The sequence below is a fragment of the Mastacembelus armatus genome, chromosome 12 (genome assembly GCF_900324485.2).
Source record: "Mastacembelus armatus chromosome 12, fMasArm1.2, whole genome shotgun sequence".
Classification (NCBI taxonomy): Eukaryota; Metazoa; Chordata; class Actinopteri; order Synbranchiformes; family Mastacembelidae; genus Mastacembelus; species Mastacembelus armatus.
In genome coordinates this window covers 5,795,889-5,821,449 of record NC_046644.1, presented here as the reverse complement: position 1 = coordinate 5,821,449, position 25,561 = coordinate 5,795,889, and the positions used below count along the sequence as shown (strand labels likewise).

The 25,561-nt window shown below is 39.8% G+C and overlaps 1 protein-coding gene across 1 annotated transcript in view; it reads right to left on the bottom strand.

Annotated features, from left to right (window-relative positions):
* Positions 1–14,501, bottom strand: part of whrna (whirlin a) — a 122,405-nt gene extending 107,904 nt beyond the window's left edge. Inside the window, exon 1 of the mRNA XM_026297896.1 lies at positions 13,758–14,501. Within this exon, the coding sequence (XP_026153681.1) occupies positions 13,758–14,501 (744 nt within the window). The remainder of the gene's footprint in view (positions 1–13,757) is intronic.
* Positions 14,502–25,561: the final 11,060 nt, after the last annotated feature.

The window sequence follows — 25,561 nt, the reverse complement described above, 5'->3', positions numbered from 1 at the left end:
GGTTCGCTACAAAACAGTATGGCGGTGAAGTCCCTGGTCCTCATGAAGTCAGGAATGCTGGTTTAGAACACACATAGTACGAGGAAGAAAAGGCTGACTACACAGGGACAAACTTGTGGCCAGTGAACATGCTGAGTGGCTAGTAACTTTGGAAAATGACCAGCCTTAGCAACTGAGCAAGCCCTGCTTCTATTATTGTATAAAATGGTGAGCAGGACTATAGATTCTTTCAGTTTATAGGGTACCGTCTTCTCTCTATGTGAAACTACGTGTATGAATTCTGAACAACTGCACCGAATGCTGCCCAACAACTTGAATCGTGAGACCAAAACTGGACCAGTGAAGCAGATTTCAGTCGACAACACTTTCTTGTTAAATTATTCAAACTAAGGAACCCTCTTAGTGTCAGCTGCTGATCACGTACCTCTAGCAGAAAAGAGTGCATGATGTATGTCCATTGTAAGAGACACTTGTGCTTGAAATCAATTTTATATCATTAATTAGATATAGGATGTAAAATGTGCAACCCGCTACAACACAGCTTGGGTTGACTAACTGTTCCCTTCACCTCTCATACCCCACATTCAGTTCCTCCTTTTTTATTATTACCCAGGTTTATGTTCTTCTTTCAAGATGTTAAAAAAGAAGAAGACAGCAGATGGTGTAAAGGAAGGCGGCCTTTGTGTGTGTGTGCGTGTGCGCGTATACAGGAGACAGGTAAGCCAGCTCCACAGTATCAAATGACCAGTACAGGGCTAATCTCCAGTTGTCCAACACATAGAGACAACTGGGCCGGCTAACAGAACATAGATGCCCATCACTGTGTGTGTGTTGTGAAGGGTTTATGGTTCTGTCCATGGTTGCTAGCCCAGTAAGTTATTGATTAAAACTAAGCCACATTTTCACTACACCTGTGTGATATATACAACCCTGTCACTCTCTGGCTCATGGGGTTTTTATTATCGTTTTGCTCTGGTAACACACACAGAGGACTTCACAACCTCAGAAACTCCGTTTCTCAAAAAGAGACCCTTTAAATCGTTTTTTTTTTTTTTTTTTTTTTTGGGCTGACATATCTATTAAATTCCTCTCCATCTTTCTCCATGGAGCAATCCTTGAATGGCTGCTTGCGTCAGGCTGTGAAGCAGAATTTGCCTGAATGTGTGTTATTCAGTGTGTGTCAACTATAGTGCAGCTGAACTTACAAAGCGCACACAAAGTGACAGAGCTTTAATGACACCGAAAAGGTTTTCAGTAGCTCTTACAATATAAGTGATGCAATAAAAAAAGTCAAAATAAGAAGCAGATCAGATATTGCCATTGCCACATTTGAAGAAATATTAAACTTTTTTCCTTACGATAATTTGCCAACACTACACCTCCGCAAATTGCATCAAGATCAATAGTGGACCCATTTTAAATACCAGTTGAAACTTATGCTGTGTGGTATCATGATCAGAGATATAATCGTGATTAAGGTTTCCACAGCATTTTACAGCAGAATCAAGCTTGTCTTAAAAAAAAAAAAAAAAAAAAAAAAAAAAAATCCTGCTCTTCCACTGTCAGAGAAATGATTACACTTATATGAAATGAGAACTTCAGACACAGCAAAGGTCATATATTAAATGAGTATTGCCACAACTTACATCATTTAGTAACAAAACTGACAATAAAAAGATACATCAGGATTTTGTCTGAATCAGGAGGTGACTGACTGATCAATCACATGTTTAGGAGTAGAGAAAACATCTCAGTCAGGTGTGAGAAAAAACGGAAGAATTTCTATAGCTGCTGTGATAACATTTTACTTATGGGGTTATGCAGGATTCTCTGCCATTTCATGTGCAAATATGCAGCTTAAATAACAGGCCTATACCTACCTTTATTTCAAGTCTGTCTCACAATTTGTGCATTGGAGGCACTGCAGAAAGTTGTCTAAAACTATTAAAACACAGGTCAGTTGTAACAAAAACAGAACTTTCCTTTAATCATGTATCTGTCACTTCAGAAAGGTCTCTGTATCTCTCAAACAACATTTCTTCTTCAGCCTCTAAGCAGGATAATAACCACTGCATGTGTGTGTGTGTGGCTACTACATGCACACCCCTCTCTCTGCACCGTTCATAATTATATACCTGTCAAGGAACAACAGACAAAAAAGTAACAATGAGCTCTCCAAAACTTCATTGCTATTCAAAGCAGACCTCCTGCATTCTAACGTCTCCCATGACACTTAGTGAAAACACCAAACAAGCTCAGTCCAACCAGAAATCCTTTCTGAGGTCAGGCCAGCGCTTTAACCTCTGTCATATGACCTGATGTAAAAACTGGAAAGAAAAAAAAAAAATGTCTAGAGGGCATTGCTAAGATAGCACTATGAATGACCACACAATGATAAACCTCCGAATTAAAAGAACACATTACTTTGCTTAACAATTTTTCCACTCCTAACAATGTCTTAGTTCAATTGCCTCCATTTCTACACTTTTATATTTATAATACAAACTCAACAGTTATGTCAACTTCATTTGTGTCAAGGTTTAGTATGGTGCCTGCTGCTGTAACAGCAGCTGATGAGCTTCCTAATTTTACATGTGGACATATGAACTTATAATACAAGTAAGGTTATCCACTGTATTATATGAATAAGTTAAGATGTAATAATACATGTCAGTACTAAAACAGCACTATCAAATAGTAAAAGGTCTTGAGGTAGGGTAAACAATATCAGGATATCTTGATTTACAGAATATGGGACTATAACATTAGACAACACTAAAAATGGTGGCATTCTTAATCAAGACACGTCGTGCATGGACACATTAAAACCAGTACCTACACTGTGTAATACAAATCTAAAGCAACAGACCTGCCATAAAAACATTTGTAAAATTTGTGATGCTCATTGTCAAAAGTTTATAGCAGCAGCATTTGGCATTTTTATATACTGTGGCCGACAAGGACAAATGCACCGCAGCAGCCAAAACATATGCAAAAGAGAAACGCTGCAACGCAAGTGCGCCAGGCCAAGAGGGGGACCCCAAACTGAGGGATGTTATGAACAAAGTTTGGCTAAGTTTTATAGAGGCAAGAGAGAGACATGTAGTGATATAAGCCACGTCTCATTTTGGAGGCTGAGCAGTGAGACGCAGCTTATAGTTTTGAATTGCAATAGAATGAGCTTCCTCTGATGATTGTTCTCATATGCGCTAAAAAATTTTATTACATTTGTTTACTTGACCAAAGGTGTCATACAATGTTGGGAGACACGGGGAGTGGGGAGGTATGGGGGATTGTTTTTGCAGGGTGGGATGTCTGAAAGTATATTTTCCATTTATTACTATTAAAACACTTGGCTGTCATCTGTGACAATACTGTACTTTTATAATATTGTAAAACGTGACAGCCAAGTGTTTAAAAAGAAATAAACAGAAAATGTACCTTTTTTGTCACCACTGTAAAAGTTATCCAAACTGTTCACAGCATCCCTCAGTTTGGGGTCCCCCTAGAGGCCTGGCGCACTTCCATTGCACTGTTTAAGAGAAACAGTGCGTTTTGGCTGTTGCACCATTTCTCTCTTCCATGTGTTTTAGCTGTTGTGGCACGTTCACCCTTGTCGGCCACTGTAGTTATACTCTTTAATATGTTGCGTATACTATATATAGATATTATAGCTACATTTATTAGGTAGCCTAGTTAAAAGGAATCTAGTCTAATAGAACAGCCCCATACTATAAGTAAAGAGTTTGGACAATTTTGCAGTTTATTTCTATGAAGGATAGTCTATCTGGAAAATCTGAGAACTTTGAAGGCTTCCATTAAGTGCTCTAATGATACTGGCATACTCCCAGTGAGAACCGTTCCAGAAAAGGAAAAGTTAACAGTTCATTTTTGTAACCGGCATCAGAAATTGCCAATTAACAGCAATGTAGATTATAGCCCACATCATTGCTTTGCAGAGTTCAGCATCAGTGCCACTGTGGAGGAAACTGAGAATCAGGCCTTCATGGTTGATACACTGCAAATAAACCACTATTAAAAAAGGCCAGTATTAAGAAATGAATTGTTTGGGCCAAGAAACACAAGAAATGGGCTTCAGAAGTGAAAATCTGTACATTGGTCTGATGCATCTAAATTTAAGATTTATGAAGGCAGGTTTTACCACAGGGCTGTTGTACTAGACTGCATTAGTACAAGGAGTACTAATAAACTACCAACTAGATATCAATATTCACACTCATTTCATTTCAAACAATTTTATTTTCACATGAGATGTGACCGCATTATCACCACAGGTCATAAATAATACAGTCTGATGTCTATTAAACTCAGAGCACCCAAGAGAACAATAGAATAACTACTTTAACACCTGCAGATTGAAGTGACCAGAAATTAAGGGAAATCAGCTCATTGACCAGATATTAATAGCTGCTTCCAGTAATCTTGTGCTGTGGAGACCTGGTGATGGATTGGGGACATGTTCGCTGTGAACGGAAGCATTTGGCGGCTCCATTGTAAAGCAATTAGACCATTACAAAAGAGTCAGTCTTGTAGCGAATCTTTACAAGGAACCTCAGGTGAGTCAACCAGAGGAGAATAAAAATGCTGCCATAAGATAGGCAAAATTAAGAGCTACATGAGAACAAAAGAGGGGAAAATGGATATTTCTGACCTTGTGCCAAGAAGAGCTCATAGTGCTAAGACTCCATGGTGTTTCTGTGGGCATGTGTGAGTTTGTTTTAAAGCACTGACCAACCCTCACTAACTGTGCTTAGGAGCACCTAAAAGTCTGGTCCTAGAATCACCCCTGACATTTAGAAAGAAAATTTTAAATACCTAGCAAAACAAAATAAATAAATAAATAGTTGTAAATAATAAATAATAATACAAATAAATAGTAAATTGTAAGCTCCGACTAAGAAAAAAAAAAAAAAAAAAAAAAAAAAAAAAAAAATCAGCCTCAGCTACAGCACAACCCATGTCGATTGACCTCTAATGCAATGCACAATATGGTTAAAATCAATATCATGTAAAGTACATTTTCCAATATTATTATAATATAGCAAATGTAAGCAAAAATCATGTGTCCAGTAAATGATCGATCATCTGATGTTTCAAATAGCACTGTTGTGTGTTACAGAGCAGTTATTCATTGTGCATCCATCCATTTAATTTCTGCTTCCCTTTCTTCCATTATCTTTTCTCTTTTCATACTGCAGCCAAAGCCCCTGATTAAAAGCTTGAGACTTGGATGCCTACTAGGAATTCTGAAAACAGTTGCAAAATGTAATATCTGCACACTAAATGATAAGGTCTTTGTTTGAAAATATATGCACCTTTTAACACACTGAACAAAGAACTTGCATTTTAGAGTCCTAAGGTAGTATTAAGGTAAGATAAGATGAACCTTTATTTGTCCCACAGTGGGGAAATTCACAGTCACAGCAGCAAATAAGAAAAATGAAACAGGAGCAGAACAGAAAATTCAAAACATATTTACAATAAAAATATACTAAAAACAGAAAAAGTAAAATCTGACAATATTGCACAATATTACAATACCTCTGACATGTAACACTGCAACAAGCTCACCTTTGGGTATCAAGTGCAGAGCATACAAAATGTCAGCAACTTATTCAGTATTCACCAGACAAGTAAGTAGAATTAATATTTTCAATGTGTTTACTTTTGCTTCTAAGTCTTCTGAAGCAGCAGCACAACCCCCAATGAGGAGTCGAATTGAACGAGTACAGGGTTAAAATATTTTGTGAAAGGCTCTGCAAACCTTCAGCATAATGATCCTGTCCAGGTTTTCAATAAGGTCACATTTTGGGATTTCTTCTAGTAAGTTTTGGACAGCATGACAACTGATAACTGATACAGGCAAATGTCACCACAGGACAGAATCTTGTGTCCTTGAGGTGCTCAGACCACCCAAAAAAAAAAAAAAAAAAAAAAAAACAAGAAATGAAGTGCTGACCGTCCAAATATCAAACATGACTTGTTTCATACTCTTACAGCCACAGAGTCACAGCTGGAGGCTGGCCATTACAGGCTGGGGCCAAATAACTGTTGGCCAGTAGAGCAGTTACATTCTAAGTATTTCGCCCAAGGGCATCACAGGGTTTAGTACCACCCGTTCACTTTGTTTAATCAGTTTCCCACCTGGTCCAACACTCCAGCCTGCTCCCTTCCACTACAGTCAGTTGTTGTCCAAAGAGAATAATCAGCAATTCAATTATCAAACTCAAAATACTACATTAAACAGAGTGTTAGATTTTATTACAGCAAAAACTATACCAAAACAAATGAACATAGTTCACTGTTCCATAACAACATTGAGAAATTAGAGATTTGTGGAGTGGGTGAACTTTCAATAATTACATTTTTTTGTAGGACATTTCAAAACAAATGCTTCAATTTTCTAATCCATTGTTGCACTGATGTAAAAATCATATTGAAAAGTAATCTGCCTTCAGCCAAATACAGATCACTGGGGCCTCAGCTGTGCTCTGGAGAGCTCTTAAAACCAGCCGAAAAGCATAAAATGTTGTGTCAATCCTGAAATTTTCAAAACGTGTGAAAGTTTGTAGTGAACCTAGTGATTAATCATAGTCCATGACAGTGATTAACATGATTACATTTTTTAATTGACTGAGAGCACTAATAATACAACACAAAATATTAACCCATTTTAGCCAGTTGTCTCATCACAGTCGGTGTTTCCTATGTTGATACAAACAAAAATTGTGTTCACTTCTAGACACATGAGAAGTGATGTTTACTCATAGCAATGTGTTCTGTTTACAGTAGAAGCTATGCCTTTTTTTTTTGTTACAAATTACAACAAACCCACTTTGATTGCAAAATTATTTGCATGAGTGCACATGTTCACCAATTAATGAGCCTCTTGTGATCAAATGCCATCAGAAACCCTGTAGAAACAGTTAAGTAAACAAGTGTGCTTTCAGAAACCGTAATAAACGAAACCATGGCAAAAAGAGAGGGGGGGGGGGAAGCAGTGAGCAGTTTGTTTATCCAGCAAGGTTTGTTGAGCATACCTCTTTTTAGTCTTGTCCTCGTTCATATGAGGACAAGGCATATTCATTGATGCATCTACAACAGAAAACTAACAAAACACCAAAACATCCAGTGCTTGCCACTTGATCATTAAGGGCTGAAGTACAGAAAAAGTAAAAGGCACTGTTTGGAATTTCCTGGTTCTCTGCATAAAATTGGGCAATAAATCTGGTCTGATCTTCACCAAAGTCACAAATATTAAACGCAGTATTTGTAAGCTGAGAAAACAGTCATGATCTTTCATGTGTTTATTTAACACACCCATTAAACTTCCAACATCATGGTGGAAAAAGTAAGTGTTTCAGTAACTGGTTCCTTCTTGTGGCTGTCGATCAGACCTGCACAATGTTCGGGAGGAATTCTGGACTATTCTTCCTTACAGAACTGCTTCAGTTCAGACATCTTAGGTTATCTGGTGTGACTAGCTCTCAAAGTCATTCCACAGTATCTCTGTTAGGCTGTGGTCTGGGCTCTGATGGGGCTAGCCCAAAAGGCACATGCTTTGTTTCTGAAGCCATTCTAAAGTAGATTGACTTCTATGTTTAGGGCCATTGCCCTACCACACCACCAAACTTCTTTTGAGCTTTAGCTTGTAGACAGTCACACTGACATTGTCTGGGATACCTTGATAAACTTGGGAAATCACTGTCTGCTCCACAATAGCAGGTCCAGAGACAGCAACGCAGCCCCAAACCATAATCTTCTCTCCACCACACTTCACTGCTAGGATGATGTTTTTATGTTAGTATGGGGTTCTCATTTTTATATTCAATGTAGTGCTGTGGGTTCGTCAAAAACATTTTCTAACTTGGTTTCATCTGTCCACAACACTACTAGGAAAATCCTAGTAGTGTTGTGAAGTCTGAGATGGTCTTTGGCAAACCACTGGCATGTTGGAGTGTTTTGCGAGCAATGGCTTCCTCTGTAGTGTCCTCCCATGGATATGATGTCTGTTCAATATTTTGTACATGACTGCCTCATGAACAGAGATGTTTACCCGGTGCAATGAATCCTTAAAGTCTTCAAGCTGTTGATCTAGGGATCTTTTTTTTTTTTTTTTTAAAAACCTCACTCTGCATTGTGCCTTAGGAGAGATCTTGGCCTGGCACCTACCTCTGTGGAGAGTAGCCACAGTACCAAATCATCTCTATTCACAGACAGTATGTCTACAGTGGTCTGATTAATCTCTAAGGTCTTTGAGATTACTGTCTGATAGATTGTAACAGTTTGTGTTTGCACACCTTGAAAATATGTTGATATTTGTAATTTTGGTCAGACCACATTTTATAACCAATTTATGCTGAAAAGCAGGAAACTACAAACAGTGCCATGAATTTTTCTTGCAACTGTCTTGCTCAAGGATATGGTAGTTGTCAGAGACTGGGAATAAGGAGAGGAGAGAGATTTTTCACCTTTGCTGTGATTTCACAAGTATGTTTGTGCTGTTTACTGCCAATCTGTCTTCAGGGTGCCTTCAGGCAACAATCAACCCTGTGTTTACAGAAGGATGCACCCCAAATTTATTTGGTGACCTAGTAGGCAAATCTGTTGTTCAGTGTTATTAAATATATACCAATGCACCAAAGTGTGTAAACACAAGCCTAAAGGCCAAGCCTAAAGGCACTGCACCTCATTTATTGCAGGCTGCTGACTGCAGCGCTTAATCAGCTATAGTGGACTGTAAGTTCAGCATGTCTTGACACCCCCCCAAGACCATCAGACACAATGAGGCTACCACATCTGACAAGCAGCCTCAGTGGTACCTGCAGAGGATGCAACAACACAGCTCAAGAACACACTACCAAGTTTCCAACAGAGACTTATGGACAGTCCAGTAAGAAACTAAGTCCTCATCCTTAAAGCCTTTAAAAGTGAAACATGAAATACTTTCATTAAGGCGAACATAAATCCCACATTTGTGCAGCCTGTCTATCATCAAATCCTCACACATTCTCCTGTCAGTCTCTTGCAGTGGTCAGAGTGCTTTTTTCTTTTAGCATTTTTCATCTATTTTCCTCATCATGGCATCCTATGAGAGCAATAATTCTTGGCAGCTCAATGGATGATTCAGTCCATGTGTCCATCTTTAAAGCAGAGATATAAGAAAACACTTAACTCATTTATTTCCTCCATGGTCACCAAACATATTACACCAACAGTGAGAAACTAACACTTTGTGTTAAGATTTTTCAAAAAACTATGGCACAAACTAAAGCACAAGTTACTAAACTAACTACAGCACAAGTCACATGACACTGTAGGACATGCTGACAACGTCAAGCAAGACAAACCTCTGTCACATTCATGGAATCAGCTCCAAGCTATGAGTCAATACACACTGTCAAGTTTAACGAGATTTCTATCTGCTTCCCAGCATCTAATCAACACACCAACCATTAGCAGTGTGCAGAACTGCTCCAGGCCACTCAGCTCTCGTTTCTCTGACTCGTGGCCAAGTCTTTGCATGTCATTATGCCTGGCAGTACTCCAGGCGTCGAACCAGTGAATTTAGACCTGCCAAGTCTTTTTTTTTTTTTTTAATCCACTCTTATTGCAGACCAGTCATACCACCAACTGTGCCACAGACACTTAGCTACAGCAGTGAACTATTGTTGATAGAGTTCACAACTAATCTAGACAGAAATGAAGAAACAAAGGGGGAAACATGTGACATGTTAGCCAGTATGGTCAACCACAGCTATCTTGTCTTGTGTCATCTCCTCTCTGTCTAGATGTTTCTCTCTCACATTCCTTCAGAGTTGAGACCAATCAGATTAAAAAGTCAGAAGCAAGCAGTCTGTGGTTGATGGCAAGACAAGACTGGTTGTCTTGTTGTTTTTGTGGCTCTGGATATAAAACAACAATTTATGTCCTTATCTCTATCCTGTCACATCTCCTGCCTATCCAGCACAGCAGAGATGATGAAACAAAGATCTAAATGCTGACTGGGTAGCTAACCTCGGCAGTTACTCTAAGGACTGGGGCCAAGTCAGGGTCTTATAAAGAGTCGGACAGAAAGAAATACAGCTCTAAGCCCTTGACTTGTCCCCTGTGCCAAACAGCAATCTACTCTTTTCAGAAACCATCCCTGAACTCATCAGAAAACAAGGTTTGTCAAAGTGGAGCAGATTAATCCTAAGTAGACGTATACAGCAGGGGGAAAAAACAGTGTGAATAACTAATGTGCTGAAAACTTAATAATTTGCAGACTTTTTTAAAGCCATTCTTGTTGCTTATATGGGATTGGTAATGTGCTGTTTGATGGCTTGATGGTGGTAAAAGTAAATGACATTCTCACTGAGCAAATAAGCAATAATGTAACTGCTGACAGCATTAAAATGAACTCTGTACTTTTTAGAAAGTGTAGCATGCAAGGAGTGTTTTTTATTTAGTTGACCACCAATCATAGGTGAAGGATGTCCAACACTGACAGTTTATCACATTAAAAAGAAACTGTAGCCAATAAATTGTCACAAAACACCCATTTTACACATTCACACACCCTAAAACAACAATGTTGTTTATTTAGAATCATGTTTGTATCATATAATGAATTAAGATAAATAGTCACTGCTTTTTTCCTGGTTGGTCATTATCTAAACTATCCATCTTTTTACCCCTGGATGATTCACTTTCTTCATCACCTTGTCATTAACTTTGCTGGATGAAAACAGCTACCTGCTTCTGCTGGAAACAGGGTTGATGAGATCACTGAGACTGAATCAGTTAAAGCTTTGTGAAGCTACAGAGTTTGGTGATAGCTCTCTACAGGTCTTACTATGACCCTTCACATTGCAGAGTCATCTGACTGATTATTAATATCAAAATACTGGCTAGTGGAGCTTAGAAGTTGAATACTCTATGGGAACACAGTTCAGTTCAAGGTGATGAGACTGGATCAGATGTGATTGCTGTCACAACTGGATTCATCAAGAGCTTAGGCAGAGGTGATATTTCATCTGTCAAATGTGCCAGAAGCTTAAATCCACTGAGCTGGTTTTAAACTTGGCTGACAATTTATCATATGGCTCCAAAGTCCAAGGGTAGTGAATGTTGTAGTGTCATTTTAGTGAGAAAGTACAAAGAATAAAATTACTAAAGAAATTAAATATATTTAAAATGAATTTAAATCATTTTATGTTTGTTCAGTGTTGTGGTTTGTTATCTAAGAACTTGGTATTATTGATTCAGCTATTGATCAATTTGGTATTTAGGCTTAAAAATAATAAGTATTAAACTATTCAACAGCTGATCTGTCTACAGCTCCCTTTAGTGAAAAGGGTGGCAGAAATATCAAAATCTTTCACTCTATGCAGAGTTATTGCATATCCTGCATGTTCCAACACATCACTAAAAGCATGCTCAGACTGAGTGAAACAGTCAAACCTAAGATGCTATGACATTAAGTAGAAATAATGCCAGATGTCATCAGGTATATTCAATAGAACATAAAACATGACTGCAGGTTTTTACAATGTTTGGCTACACAACATGAGTTTGTACTAATGGACTCACTAGTAGGTCTGGCAGAGTTGAAAAGGTTAAACTAATTACAGTTCTAAAAGCCTGTCATAACATTTACACTAAACAGAGAAGGCATAAAAATAGCTGAACTCATGCATTAATGACCTCCAGGGAGATTTTATCTCAGACAGGGCTTCTTTCCTGTTGGCTGGGTGCCTGACCTGTCAGGCTAATAACAGCTGCAGACCCAGCAGCAGCAAAGTAACTAACTGTCATAGTTATAGACATACCACAGTCATTATGGGTGGCTTAGTACTTGAAGAAGAATAAAATCTGATATTGCTGACTGTTACACAAGCAGGGATGAAGAAAATGAAATGGGATCACTGGTTTCCGCTTATACCTAGTTCCAAAACAAACAAGAAAACACATGTGATGCCCTGTGGTCAAACCTCTCCACCTGTTCAAATGCAGAAGCAGTGATGAACAGGCTTCACTCCACAGATGAGACAACTTCTAATGTGGGTGGTTCAGTCTCAGTATTAATCTATCTGACGCACTTTGAGATTGCATTTGGTATGAAATGATGTTCTGCTGTATAGTTTGGCCCAGAGAATGTAGTCTGAGGAGCAGGTTTAGATAAACTACTAAAACAAAGACCATTTTACTTCATCATATATGTCTACAGATAAAACAAACTATGTATTAGGGCTATGTGTCTCCCTCACAGACACCAGAGAGACTGAGATAACTACATAGAGTGTTTTACAGCACAAAATAAAACTGCATAAAATAGAGAAATAAGAACACCATGAAATTCCATTCATCTTAAATACCAGATCAACATGAGGCCTGGGTGAACCAATTGATGCACATAGGGTTAGGGCACATTTTAAATGTATCAGGGTGGTGTAAAGCTTGAAAATGTTACCTCAAGAAACTAGAGGGAAAAAGTCAAAACCAGGTGTACATTGTTCACTGCCATTAGTTTAAAGTCTATACAGGGTGTATTTTGGATGTACTGATGGCTGAGCCCTGCATAGAGTCAACATGAGAAGAGATAAAAGCATGGATGACTTTTTCTAGATGAGACGAGGTCAGAAAGGACTTAATTTGAGCTATAATGAGAACAACCTGCAGACCTTAACTACAGAAAAACAATCACTATTCTAAAAATCGGCTTAGAGAGATCTGGCACGTTTTGGTAACTATTTCTTATTGTCTAGGCAGTGTGCTTGTTTTGATTTACTAATAAACAGATGCTATCTCAAAGCACAAACCAGAGCTGCCTAGGTAAATGGAAGTCACATTGCAAAAACTTTTGTCTTTTTCCATCTGTTCCAACAGGAGAGATGAAGACGACTGTTACAAAAATACATTCAATGTAAATATTAAAACATAGCATAGGTAGGTGTGAGCTTCCAGCAAACAACAAGCTTGGCCTTTCCCTCTCTCAAAGTCAGGAGTTTGCCTTTAAACTGACTTTAACCTCATTAAAAAAAACAAAAAACAAACTTATAGGTGTGTAGGTGCTCATCACAAAAGCAATGCATGGAAGTGAATGGTAAGAAACAGAAAAGGTTAAACATAAGGAGAAAGAAGAACATTTCTCAGCATCATGGACATAGTGCTCATAAAACCAAAAAACTTGTGAGATTTCCCCTTGAACCAATCTTTACCTTACACAATTCAAAAGGGCTTTTAAAAATCACTTAATTTGCAAATAGACTTTCCTAAAAACAAACTGGTCTAAACAACAACACAAAAGGCTAAAGTATGGCCAGTTTACAGTTTCAGAGCAGCCAACCTCCACCTCCCTCCCCACATTCACAAACACACTGTCCGTGCTGAACAGCTGCTTTCAAGGTGTCTAGTTACCTGCATGCTCCCCAAGTTTACGCCACAGTGCTGCTGCAACTTGCTTACTGATATTACAAAGGAGCTACCAAAGCTGCGGTCAGTCAGCAGAATGACATTTCTCTCAAAAGAGGCGCTTGTTTGCGCCAAGAGGCCGAACAATAAGCGCTTATTACACGAGATGGAGGTTTAGAGGACTAGGCCAGTACAAATGGCTCCCATGACTCCGACATTCGTGCCAGTTCACTGAATTGCCCCGGGCTACTGATTTACAGTTTACTCTGGTAAAAAGACAAATGTGCGAACTATAGGTTGCTGCTGTGCAGCTTTAACAAAGTGGGGGGGGGGGGGCTTACCTTCACTGCTTCAGCATGAGTGACTTTGTCGAAGACTTTGTCGTTGACTTTCATGATCTGATCACCGATCCGCAGACCCTCTTTCTCCGCAAGGCTTCCGGGCTCCACCAGGGACACGTAGATGCCGACCCCGTGCTCCGACCCACCGCGGATGCTGAAGCCCAGGCCCTCGTTGCTCTTGTGGCGCTTCATGGTGACCTGCCGCAGCTCACCCGGCGGCTCATGGATAAAGTTCCTCCCGAGCAGCGGCACCAGAGGAGCTGTCCCGTCGCTGCTGGTGCTGAAACTGTCAGGGGAGCCTCGCAGTGCCACCTGAAACTCGGGCGGATTGTTTGGAGTGAAGTGGCCCGAGGGAACCGGGCTGGCCCTGGAGAAGTCGCCCGGCGGGGGCTCAACGTTGCCATTGCTCGCAACTAAATCGGATTTTAAGTAGAGGCCCTCCGAGGTGTACTGCTCGAAGAGAAGTTGGTCAGATCGCGGGATGACCAGACGCAACATGGGTAGTAGTTGCCGCTTGCTGGGGGCGTTGAGGATGACGTTGAGGGTCTGCACCAAGTCATACACGTTGCGTTTGGAGTGGTAGACATTGAGACAGTGGATGAACTGCTCCCTCTCGAAGTCACTGAGCAGGAGATTGAGCGCGTTGTGTAGTTTCCTCACATTGGCCGACAGAGTCCGCGCGCTGGAGGCCACCGAGTTGGCCGACGAGCTGAGCGACATGCGCTCCAGGTCGGTGCTGCTCATCCCGGCGGTGTGACCGGAACACGGCGCCACACCGGAGGGAGGTTAGAGAGCAGGCATTAGGGGCCGGCGGCGCGGATTCAGACCGGCGCTTGGCATCACTAGTCCAGTTACATCCATGCTGTCGGACTCAGACAGATGAGCCACTTATTACTCACAGTTTACTATAGATAACGCGATGCAACGGGCAACTTCAATGGGCTATTAAGTCCAACTAATTCAATTTTGCAGCTGATATAAATTAATTAGCACTTGCTATAATTCAGCTACTAGTGACTGGTTTCTGAAAATTGTACAAAACGTGCGTCAAATGCAAAAACGTCGACCCGCGCAGCCACAGGGCTTAGTAATGAGCCGCGGAAGGATCAGTCTGCGTGTCATTAGCTGCCGTCTTATCTTCCAGGAGGTCAGGTGGCTGCCGAGCTGCCGCTTCTCTGGTGTCCACCTCACCGTCAGCAGCCGCACGAGGCACAACAAACACTACAACTCAAAAGTACTTGTGTCCTATTCGGTGCACGGTAATGCCGCCAGTTCAAAAATAAAAACAGCCATTACCTCGACGAAGAAAAGGCAAATAAAAAAAAAAAAAAAGTTATTTTCTGCTCCTCAGCGTCCAGAGAAGTTCGTAATATCCCGCTCCGTTCACGGTGTGAGGCCAAGGTCCAAAAGACGTCAAGTTTAGAAAAAAACCCAGCGGTGTTCCGATGCGTGTTTTTATTCTCCGCCCGGTTGCAGTGTGGAGGTGACCTGCCGCTCGGTGTCTCCTCTTCCCCGACGTTTCTCCAGCGTCTGAGAGGAGCCTGGTCGCTCTGCCTCTGACCGTCCTCTGTCAGGAAATGACGCAGCCGCACGCGGCATGTACGTCTCTTTTAACCGTCAAAAGGCGCTCGTGGCAGTGTCACAGCCCAATAAGTTGCCAAGGAAACCTTAATTGGACATCATTGCTGCCTGCCCTGCCTCAGGGACTGGTCCGACTGTGTCAAAGTTTGACACGTTTGATCAGCAAAAGATGAATTGCAGCTTCAAATAGCTTATATTGCCATTATTAGAGTTAGAATAAGTAGTCTTAGTACTACTAATACTTGGGCCCTACCGCTACAGAGATCTGTGAAGTTTTCTCCAAAGTAGCTGATTGCTGAGCTGAGTGCTCACTGTGGAATAAAACAAGAGCAAAATCATCACAAAATAGCCTTTTGGCTCTGCTCTTTTCCAGCATGCCAGTACTGAAAGTCCTGAAACCAAAACAGCTACATGGAATTCATCATTAACTTTAATCTTTGTCACTGTGCTTTGCTTTTCCTAATGTAACTCGTGAAAATGTCATCCATGGAATAAGCACCAAAATCAGCACAAAAAAAATATGTTACAATGTGGACTACAAATGAGCAATACTGTCTATCAAAAACATTATCCATTGAAAGAAATGCAATAAAAAGTACTACCGTTTAGCACAGTTGAGGCATTATGTTTCCATGTCACTCAGACCATTTTCACCTTTTCTGAACAGACATCGATCTTTGCCTGCAGGTTGCTGGGGGAGTGAAACTAGTTGCTGGAATCCCTGATCCATGAGTTCTCGAACTGTAGCCAAAAGTGCAGCTGAATTCAATTGCTCGAGTGATTAATCACAAGCGCAAAGCGGTGAGGATATCAACTGCATATGAAACCCTGTGCTCGCAGGCCATTCTGTTGACAAATGGGACTGTTTGGTTTCAGCAGACCTTCAGAGCTGAACCCTCTTTAAAATCTTTAGCAAAGAGCCCTGTGTTCTTTCTGTTTTGTTTTTTTTTCATCCAGTTCTGAAGCATCTGAAAAGCTGGCCAAGGCAAAGCGAGGACAGTCTGTTCTAGGAAAAATAACCATTGCATCATTATAATTTTAAATTGTGACCAAATGTGTGCTCGGTGCTAAAATTACTGACATCAAAGTAATTAGCGACGTTGAAAAACAGACCAATGGGCTTGGAAAATGAAAACAGACTAGGAAAACCAGAACGGACTTTGGAAATTAATAAATAATAGAGAAAGAAGAGATTGAGTATGCGCTGAACATCTGAGGAGCAAATGAGGTTAAAGCAGAGCTGACAGAAATCACAGATGAAGCCAGTGCTCCGCCTGCTGAAAGTGACACAGCAGAACTGTCAGCAAAAGCAGCCACCGAGGCAACTGAGATAAAAGCGAGAGCATCTGATAGCATATGGATGGTTTTGGAGGAGGAGGTTTATCAGTTAATGATTTCTTTGTTTTGAATCTTCCTCTTCTAAATAAGTATTCCAAGCATCTTTGGCTCGTTCATAATGGAGATAGCTCATTTTCAATTTATATTAAAATGACTTGATATAATGATTTCTACGTAACGTACTACCACAGCCTGTTCAGATCAGAGGACCTTAAATAGTGAATAACATACTGTGATTATACTGTATATACTGAATCACAAGTGAGGGCTAATTAATGGTGCCATCCCAACTGGCTCATGGAAATACTTCATACAGTGTCAAAATATGTAGGCATTCTGTGTGTACCTGTGCACAAACCATCATTCACATACAATGACATTTGTGAAAATGTGGACTTCCTATTTTGTGGCTCTTTCCTGATTCAATATGAACATAAAGGCTCATAAAGAAAAGGTTTCCCCATTTTTCTTGGTGAGGAACCTGACTGACCTGTGCTGCACCCGGACCTCAACCTACCCTACACCTAACAGGTGAAAGACTAAAATGGGGAATTTTTCAAATTAATTTTATAAATTACCTCTTAAATCTAATATCAACAGATTGCATTCTCTATGGTGACAATTTTAGTGCTGAATAAGCCACACTCTAATACCACAAGGCAGAACAAATCTTAACAAGCTCTTTGTGTATGACAGGAGGTGGCTGTGGAAGCCAGCAGAGTCAGTGATGATTAAATTACCAGCATGGCTGAGAAGTGTCTTTGGCCAATACTCTCTAGTTGAAGTGACAACTTCAGTGGAAATTTAGAAAAAATATAATTTTCACAGTGACAGTAAGAGGGCAATATGAACCTGGTTTTCACTGTGCAATTACAATGACACTAAACACTTGCAAAGCAGTAATTTTAGGATCTCAGACAAAACCATCACAGTGTTATTTAAATTTCTATTGTATTTTGTTATTGACACAGTTTCAGCTGATTTGTTGAAGTTCTACAGCCTTCATGATTTGTCTGAGGAGGGGAGAGATTATTACAGTTTTCCACCAAAACGCAGTATTTAAAAGATCCATTCACTGTTATTTGTGCACAGACTACACTTACAGTAACTCATTTATTTAAAGAAGCTGCTGACTCTATACATTGTTACTGCATGTTATGAGGGATGCAGAGACAACAGTGATAGATTGTGTTGCGTTAATAAATCTCTGGGGAAAACAGTGAAACAGTAAACATTTGGACCATATTTTTTTGTCTATGTGGCTGAGCTGGAGGGCACATATAGACTGTGGACATGTGCATACATGTGTGCACTTGTGTGTTTGAAGGTGATCGATGACAGCCATTTGTGGAGTTCACCAGTGGAAAACACTGAAAAGCCAAACAGTGTTATAATGGACAGAGACACCCACTGCACAACGAGGGGAGCAGTGGAGAAGGGAAAATGTGCAGGACGTTCAGTGCATGAGGCAGAAAGTGAATGACGGAGAGAGAAACAAAAAGCAGCCGCAGTAAACACAATGAGTTCTTCAAGAACACCCGCGGAGATAATGATTTGGGGTATTATCATGGTTTTCAATTTTAACTGCAAAAACTCTTAGCTGAACACCCAGTGCTCCAGTCCCTGGTATGTACAAAGACAGATTCTCTCACAGTGGCAGAACAATTAGCGTGTTAATGAAGAGATGACCGCTGTGAGCTGAACTCCTGCATTACATGATAACAGCTCAGTGTGTGACCGTGTGTATGACAGACAAAATGGAGATTTGCTATAAGCCTGTAGGTTTTTCCTTTAGTTGATCAGTGTGACCACAGCAATTTGCCCCAGGAAAATATTTACCAAAGAAGGCTACCTACTCAAAATTAAATTACCACTTTTCATGAATAACTATAATCATTTTGAAGGCTTAACAGGGCTTAAATAGTTCACGTAATAGGCTTAAATGCTTATGACTAAAAGCTTAATAGAGTCACTGGTTTTCATCAAATAGCAGATAAATGGGCTCCAAAAAACAGGCATTTAAAACAAAAGCCAATAATATTTAAAGCTGAACTAATCGTTTTTTCTGTTAACAATGCGTCAAATAACTATGAGTAATGTGAAAAGGAACCCATAAAGAATTATGACCCAACTCTTAACTTGTTGGGACATTTCAGCATCTGCCACTCATTGTTTTGTTTTCAGGGCCTCGATGCTCTGATCTACTGTATATCCCTTTCAGCAACTGTTTTCACTTCATGCCCTTCCTGGCACAACCCTCTCATCGCTTTGTATTTACTCTAAACTTGCATTAAAGTCCGTCCCCTGCATTTTTAGAATCTCCACCCTTCTCCATCCCACACCCTGGCCTATGTGTCTACCTGATGACGTACTGTTAAGAAATGTCTCGGGTCCAGGTTCACATCCTTTCCGGTGTTGACATGAGAAACAGCATTTTAATCTTTTTAATGTTAGTATCTAGCAGGGAATAAACCTGGATCTATTCAGAAATTGTACTCTGCAGTTAATTCTTTCTAACATGGAAATATATCACAGCACAGACTCATGCATGTGGCCCTCACCTGTATCTGTCAGAGGATCGGAGGTCAGCAGCAGAAAATTTTGCAAGAGCGGACAGGCTGCAGGGAAGTGGAACTGAGGATCTGGAAACAACACACTCTCAGACTGGCTCGCACCTTAATGAGTCGTATAACATTGAGCGTTTCCCACTCATTAACTTTAAAGTGCAACTCTGGCTGTTCAACTGAAGAAAGAGTGTTTCATTAAGTTTTAAATAGGAGTCTGCGTTTAAAAATGTAATGAGTCTTAGATGTAGAGTATTAAAATTACTTAGACATCACTTAGATGTTTAAGGTTGTGTCACCTGTGGTCAGTTTAATGTTTTGATATAAGCGGAACAATGAAACTGTGATAGTGACTCAATGTACAAATACTGTGCAATATCTTTCAGCCATTTCCCTTCAGCCTCTATGGGGAAACTATTTAGAGTGAGTCTTGTGATACAGTACACATCCAATTCAGAGCACAAGTGTCCTCAATGCACCAACATATAATGAGTTACATGTGTAGTTAGCAAAGTAACATTTGCTGCTTGGTCATAATAACAATGACTGCACTACAGGAAAAGCAGAGGAATCAAAGTTATTGCACTTCTTCCTCTAACTCCGTCAAACATTTGTTGAGATATTTCAGACTGGACCAAAGTGTGACACTGCCAAAATGACACTTTTACCTTACGTAAGAAATAAAGATAGTTTTTAATAAACAGAAGTGCTGAATGTTAAAAACAAGCAGTTTCAGCTGGAAACTGCCTACATATAGAGTAGTACATTCTCTAAGTTGCAAACTATCTTAATAAAATGATTTCTGTCAGGAATAAAGAAGAGAATAGATAAGTTAAAACATTCAATTCCAGCCTTCCACCCTTGACGGTTTTGAAAACTTCATTCTATGGGGAAATTTTGGTTGGTACCATAAGTCCTCAGGTCCTGACAGTTGTAAATTTGATGCAGGGGTGGGTTATTGAAAATATCTGACTGAGCAGACTGTGCCCACTTTTTCTGCTTTACAGTACATCTGGAAAAGCTTTGTACCACTGCAACAGTCCATAATATTTTTGTGGCCATACACATTAAGTATTTCATTCAAGCACAAATCAAGTAAGGTATTTAGAAAATTGTTTTTGTTCTCACTGCACTATTTATTTTTACAATCTTGCTCTATCTGAAATAATCTAAGTAAGTGCTGAAGGAAATGTATCAGTTTTCAGAGACAAAGGTGACTGTAAAGATCCATAAAGACAGAATCACTGAGGACTTTAAAGTGACTAAAGCCGTTCATTTTTACAGGTTATCATGATATTAAAATGTCAAGATTCTGGCAGAGTCTTTTCTACTTGTCAACCCACTCCTCCTCTGACTTCACAATACCACATTGATCCACACCTAAAAATAGCCCCACTGCGCTTGTTTGCGATCGATTATTTGATCTGACGAGGGTATGCAGTTAGCTAAGCTGCTGCAGTAACCTAATAACTTTGAATGGATGGATGGACAGATGGATGGATGGATGGATGAATGGATGAATGGATGGATGGATGACAGTTTTTACAAAGAAATGCACTCGGTGCACAATCCTATCATTTATCTTATTGCAAGTGAATAGTCAGATAATCTGTAGGGATAAGCTGAACATCAATCATGAATTGCACAGGCATTCAGAGCACTGCTTGTCTCCCTTCGCATTATCAAGCAGATACAGACAATCTGCCACAAACAGAAAACAGACTGCAGCACAATACAGGCTCAGAAATACATTTAGCCTTAATACAAACACTGCAGGCCATGCTTCATCAAAGATTCTTTCCAATAATCTCAGGTAGGTTAAACATACCCTTGAACAATTTAAACTGAAGCCACAAGAAAGACAGGTAAGCATGTTTCCCAAAAGTGTTTTTACCTTACAATTGTTCATGGCTCGGAGCAGCAGTGAAACAAGCTGTCACAGCACATTATAATCATCCAGAGAATATAAAGCCTAAAGTCAGTCGACCACCTTTTACAAATGTGACTAAAGCCTTGTTGAGATTTGCCATGAAACCAAATATTAAGTTGTGAACAAAGAAACGGTCAGATTTATATTTCTAAAGCCAGCTCACAGTAATAACACCTACTGGAGACTTTACACCGGTCCAACAGGAAGTCCCCCAGGAGCCAGCCAAAACAGCCAGCATGGCAGGCCATATCTCACCATTGAAATTTTAATGCAACCTGTCAAACAGATAAATGAGCTCAGCTACTTCACAAACATATTTCACACAAATGAGAAGAAATTTAAAAATTACATAAAGATCTAGGCTTAAAGATTTTAAGTATAAAAACATATGTAGAAGACAAGACGACTATGGAAAAGACAGATTCATTCTTTATGCATTGAGAAATAGAAATATCCTGCATGTGGCAAAATAGTGCAAGGCAATGTACTGTGTACTGTGAACAATATAATTATACACTCAGCAGTTTATTGAGTCCCCCTAGCTAAAGCTAATGTAGCAGTTTCTGTATATAAACCAGATTTTACTGTAACTAATAAAGATGATTTTGGTAAAAAGTGAGAGGAGCTGCTCTCATCTCTTCACCCTCCTTTCCTTCATTCCCACCACGTTTCTTTTCATTTCTCATCTGAAGGACCACAGGGTTGCAGCTGACATTTGCTGATAGATAACAGCTCACAGCACACGCTGGTGCCAAGGTCTCTGGCTGTTCAGACGGATTCAGCTCTCAGTGATCAGAGGAGTCGCGCTGCTCTGTGACTCTGAGCCACTATGGATCATCCTGCACTGAGGTGGGGGAGACATGAAGAGAAGGCTGATGGAGAGGACAGATAATCAAGTTTACCTTCTCAGACGGCTACATAGAAAACCAACAACTCCATCACCTGCTTTTAAAATTAAACATATGCTGAAATATTTAGACCACTGCTTCCCAACCTTAGAGCAGTAGTCCCTACCTCTGACCTCTAGGAGTCTTAAGACTTTTCAGCTCACATACAAAACACCTCTCCAGCTGTAGAGGAGGACTTTAAGAGTTTTGTAAACAAGCAAGCATTTTTTAAATATTCTGAACTGTGCCTAAACAATGTTCATTTAGCAAGCAAATATTTGTTGACCAATGCCTTAAGGTCTCTTCATTTTTTTAATAGGCAGCAGTCAGCAGGATTGATACACCCTTGATAAGACTTATGGTCATAACAAGGAATTAAACACCCTTTAATATGATTACAAATCCCATTCTCAGAAATATTACTGCAATTGAACATGACATGGATCCTCAGTTAAAGCTACTGCCAAGAGACGTTTTTTTTGCACTAATTGGTTAGGATGCTGTAGAGACAGACATGAGAACTAAGAGGAGACAGAAAGGGAGTATGACAACCACAGATACTAACAATACATACATACAATACTTTTTAGACCACTGGCCAACAGAACCGCTTCCCGACCCGAATGTTAATGACAACCTAGATTAATGACTAATCAAAGTGAAAGAACAGTTATGTCAGTGTCGCATAAATATTATTTCAACATCGCAAAGAAGACTAAACATGAGCATTTTGTGAGAATCAATAAAAAGCAGATTAAAGGCCCTGTGATTTACCTGGAAAGGCAGTTTTCCAAGCTTCAAATCAAACCTTTAATCAGACGCATTGTCGACAAGCAGGGAGAACACAAAGTAGACAACATGCAAAATGCTAAATTGTTGAGGCAATTTCACTGTCAGTTTGATTACAGTGCAGTGAAACTGAAGAATTCATAGGACTTTGTCAACCCAATTATTTGGCAAAAAGCTTACAGACAGCTGGTGAGCTCCGGGTGAAAATCTCCCTAAATAGCCCTTCGGGCAACAATTAGATTCAGAAACTGTATTCTTGATATTCTTTTGGGAGAGAGCTTTCAGGAGATACTGTGCAGGCTTTAGCCTCGGGCTAACTCTCAGAGCCAGACCACAGACTTCTACAGTACTGCATTTCTGCAAAGTGTCCCTCAAGTCAACAACAGAAACACACGTCTGAGAAACACCCACATCTAATTATCCACAGAAGATTTAAAGAATGTTGGATTATATTTGGGGGTGAACCATGTTGCTGTAGCAATAAATCCCACACTGGTAGCTGCTAAAAACTCTAATGGGGTCAATGCAAAATTGTTCTGTGTGGGTGTGTGGTTGCACAAAAATGGAGGTTGTATCGACAAGTTCTTCTGCCGGTTGGTTGGCATTTCTATTCTCATTAAATCCAAGGTGTTTCTCCACCAATATCGAATCGTATCGTGGTGAGAATATTCCATTTAAGTGTGTATAATTTATTTATCTATATTTGGCTATCAGATGCAAATTGAGAAATAGGACCTAACTGCAGAGTAGTCACTGGGCCTGCAGGCACTCAGGTAAAGCTGAACAGTTATATAACTAACACAGGGAATAGACAGAAGGCTTACTTTTGATTCAGGCAGACAAAACAGAGCATTGAGGATCAGAGCCAAAGCAAGTCCAAAAAAAAAGGGTCAGAAGAGAACAAGCAGTCCAGACGACTAGGCTAGAGGCAAAGTCCAAAACAGATATAATCCAAAATGCAGGCAAATGTGAAGAACATGGAGGGTGAGAAAACTGAAGGCAACAGAGAGCACAGAAGCTACAGTGAGCACATCAGACAATCTGGCAAACTAAAAAAGGAAACACAGCAGTATATGTACAGCTCAGGTGAGTGTAGACAGCTATGCTGTGTGTGTGTGTAGGTGTCAGGACTGGACAACATGGGAATGAGCAACAGGAAAAAAAACTTTTAGACAGGGCCAGGAAAACATGGAGCAGAGGCAGAAACAGAGTGCGACTGTGACGGCAAAATAAAAGCAAAACAGGATCCAGGATGCTTGAACCTGCCAAACTGGTCCAAGGATCACCCTTGGCATTGTATGTGGAGGTTTGAGTGGGATTCAGTAATTTTTCACCAGTGCTGAGCACACGTATATTTGGATTTTGTTTTTCATAAATATATAGGTAGTGGGGAAGAAAAAAATAAAGAAAAAAATAAAGATGTAATGTAAATAAAATATATTTGCATGACCAAATGAATAAAGGGAGTGTGACAAAACTAAAATAATCTAAAAATATATATTTAAAAAAAACTCTCTGGGTGACTAATTGAAAAATTCTTAAGGCGCTAGGGTTTCTCCATTAGCATTTAGCATTTCTAAGATCCTGGTCCTTAGAGCACAAACTAAGTGAAGACAAAATCTGAAATAAATACTTTTTGATTTTGAATGCTTGTTACAGGAAACCCTGTATTACTACTAACCTGCTCTGAAGTAGCGTCTGTTCAGAAACAACAAAGGCTCCTTTTTCATCTATAAGCCAACCTGTTGACATTTGTTTGATTAATACATTCAGCAGATCAGATTTTAAACTAAACTTTTTTTCTGGGTATTACAATCCAGATTTTTAGATTTCCATTTATCACATAATGTGATATAAAACATCACAACGTGGTACAACCTTACAGCTGTTTATTGGCTTAATAAAAATGTGTGTATTAATGAATAGTACTTCAAGATAAACAAAAGGTCACGCACGCTGCATATTGCTGTAGCAGCTGTCAGAGAGCAAGAGACTGTGGGTGCAATAAACCTCAGGGAGCTGGAAATCACCAGCACGTTTTTTATTTTTAGACTGAGCACTGGAATTCAGGGTGCAGCACTGTCACACACTTCACCTCCAGCTTCGACTGTTATTATGGCTTCCCATGTTATTATGTGGATTTCTGTGTCAGTTTTCATTTTTATGGAGTTCAGCAGCAGTGACTCCACCACAGTCATGACTAAGTAAAAAACAGAAGGCACTTTTTTTATACCCATATACACATCTTTATTTATTGCTCAAATGAATCATAAACACCACAATTAAGAGTTAAAATGATCATTTTAGGAATGAAGATAAAAGCTCTCCACTCTTGCTTAACAGTAATGACTGACACATCAAATCTTGAGGTGAGGTGATTTGCTGGACAAGCAGGAACCAATAAATCTTCGGGGCATTCGAGTGAAAGTAAGCACTAAAAAGAGCAATGGTGAATGTCAACACTGTCCTGTGGAAATGGTTTTACTGTGTTACACATATCAGTCACCTTAGCCTGCAGATTTGGATGTTTGTTTATGCCATCAGTCAAACAAGAGTCGGTGCAAGACTGTGAAACATCAGGCTTGAAGCAAGCACTGCAGGAGTTCTCGTGAACAAAGAAAAATGAAAAAGAAAAGGAAATGAATGAGTATATTGTAAACAACTTAAAACCACTAAGAGGAAGAGAACAATCATGCCTATGCTGCTGTGGCAACA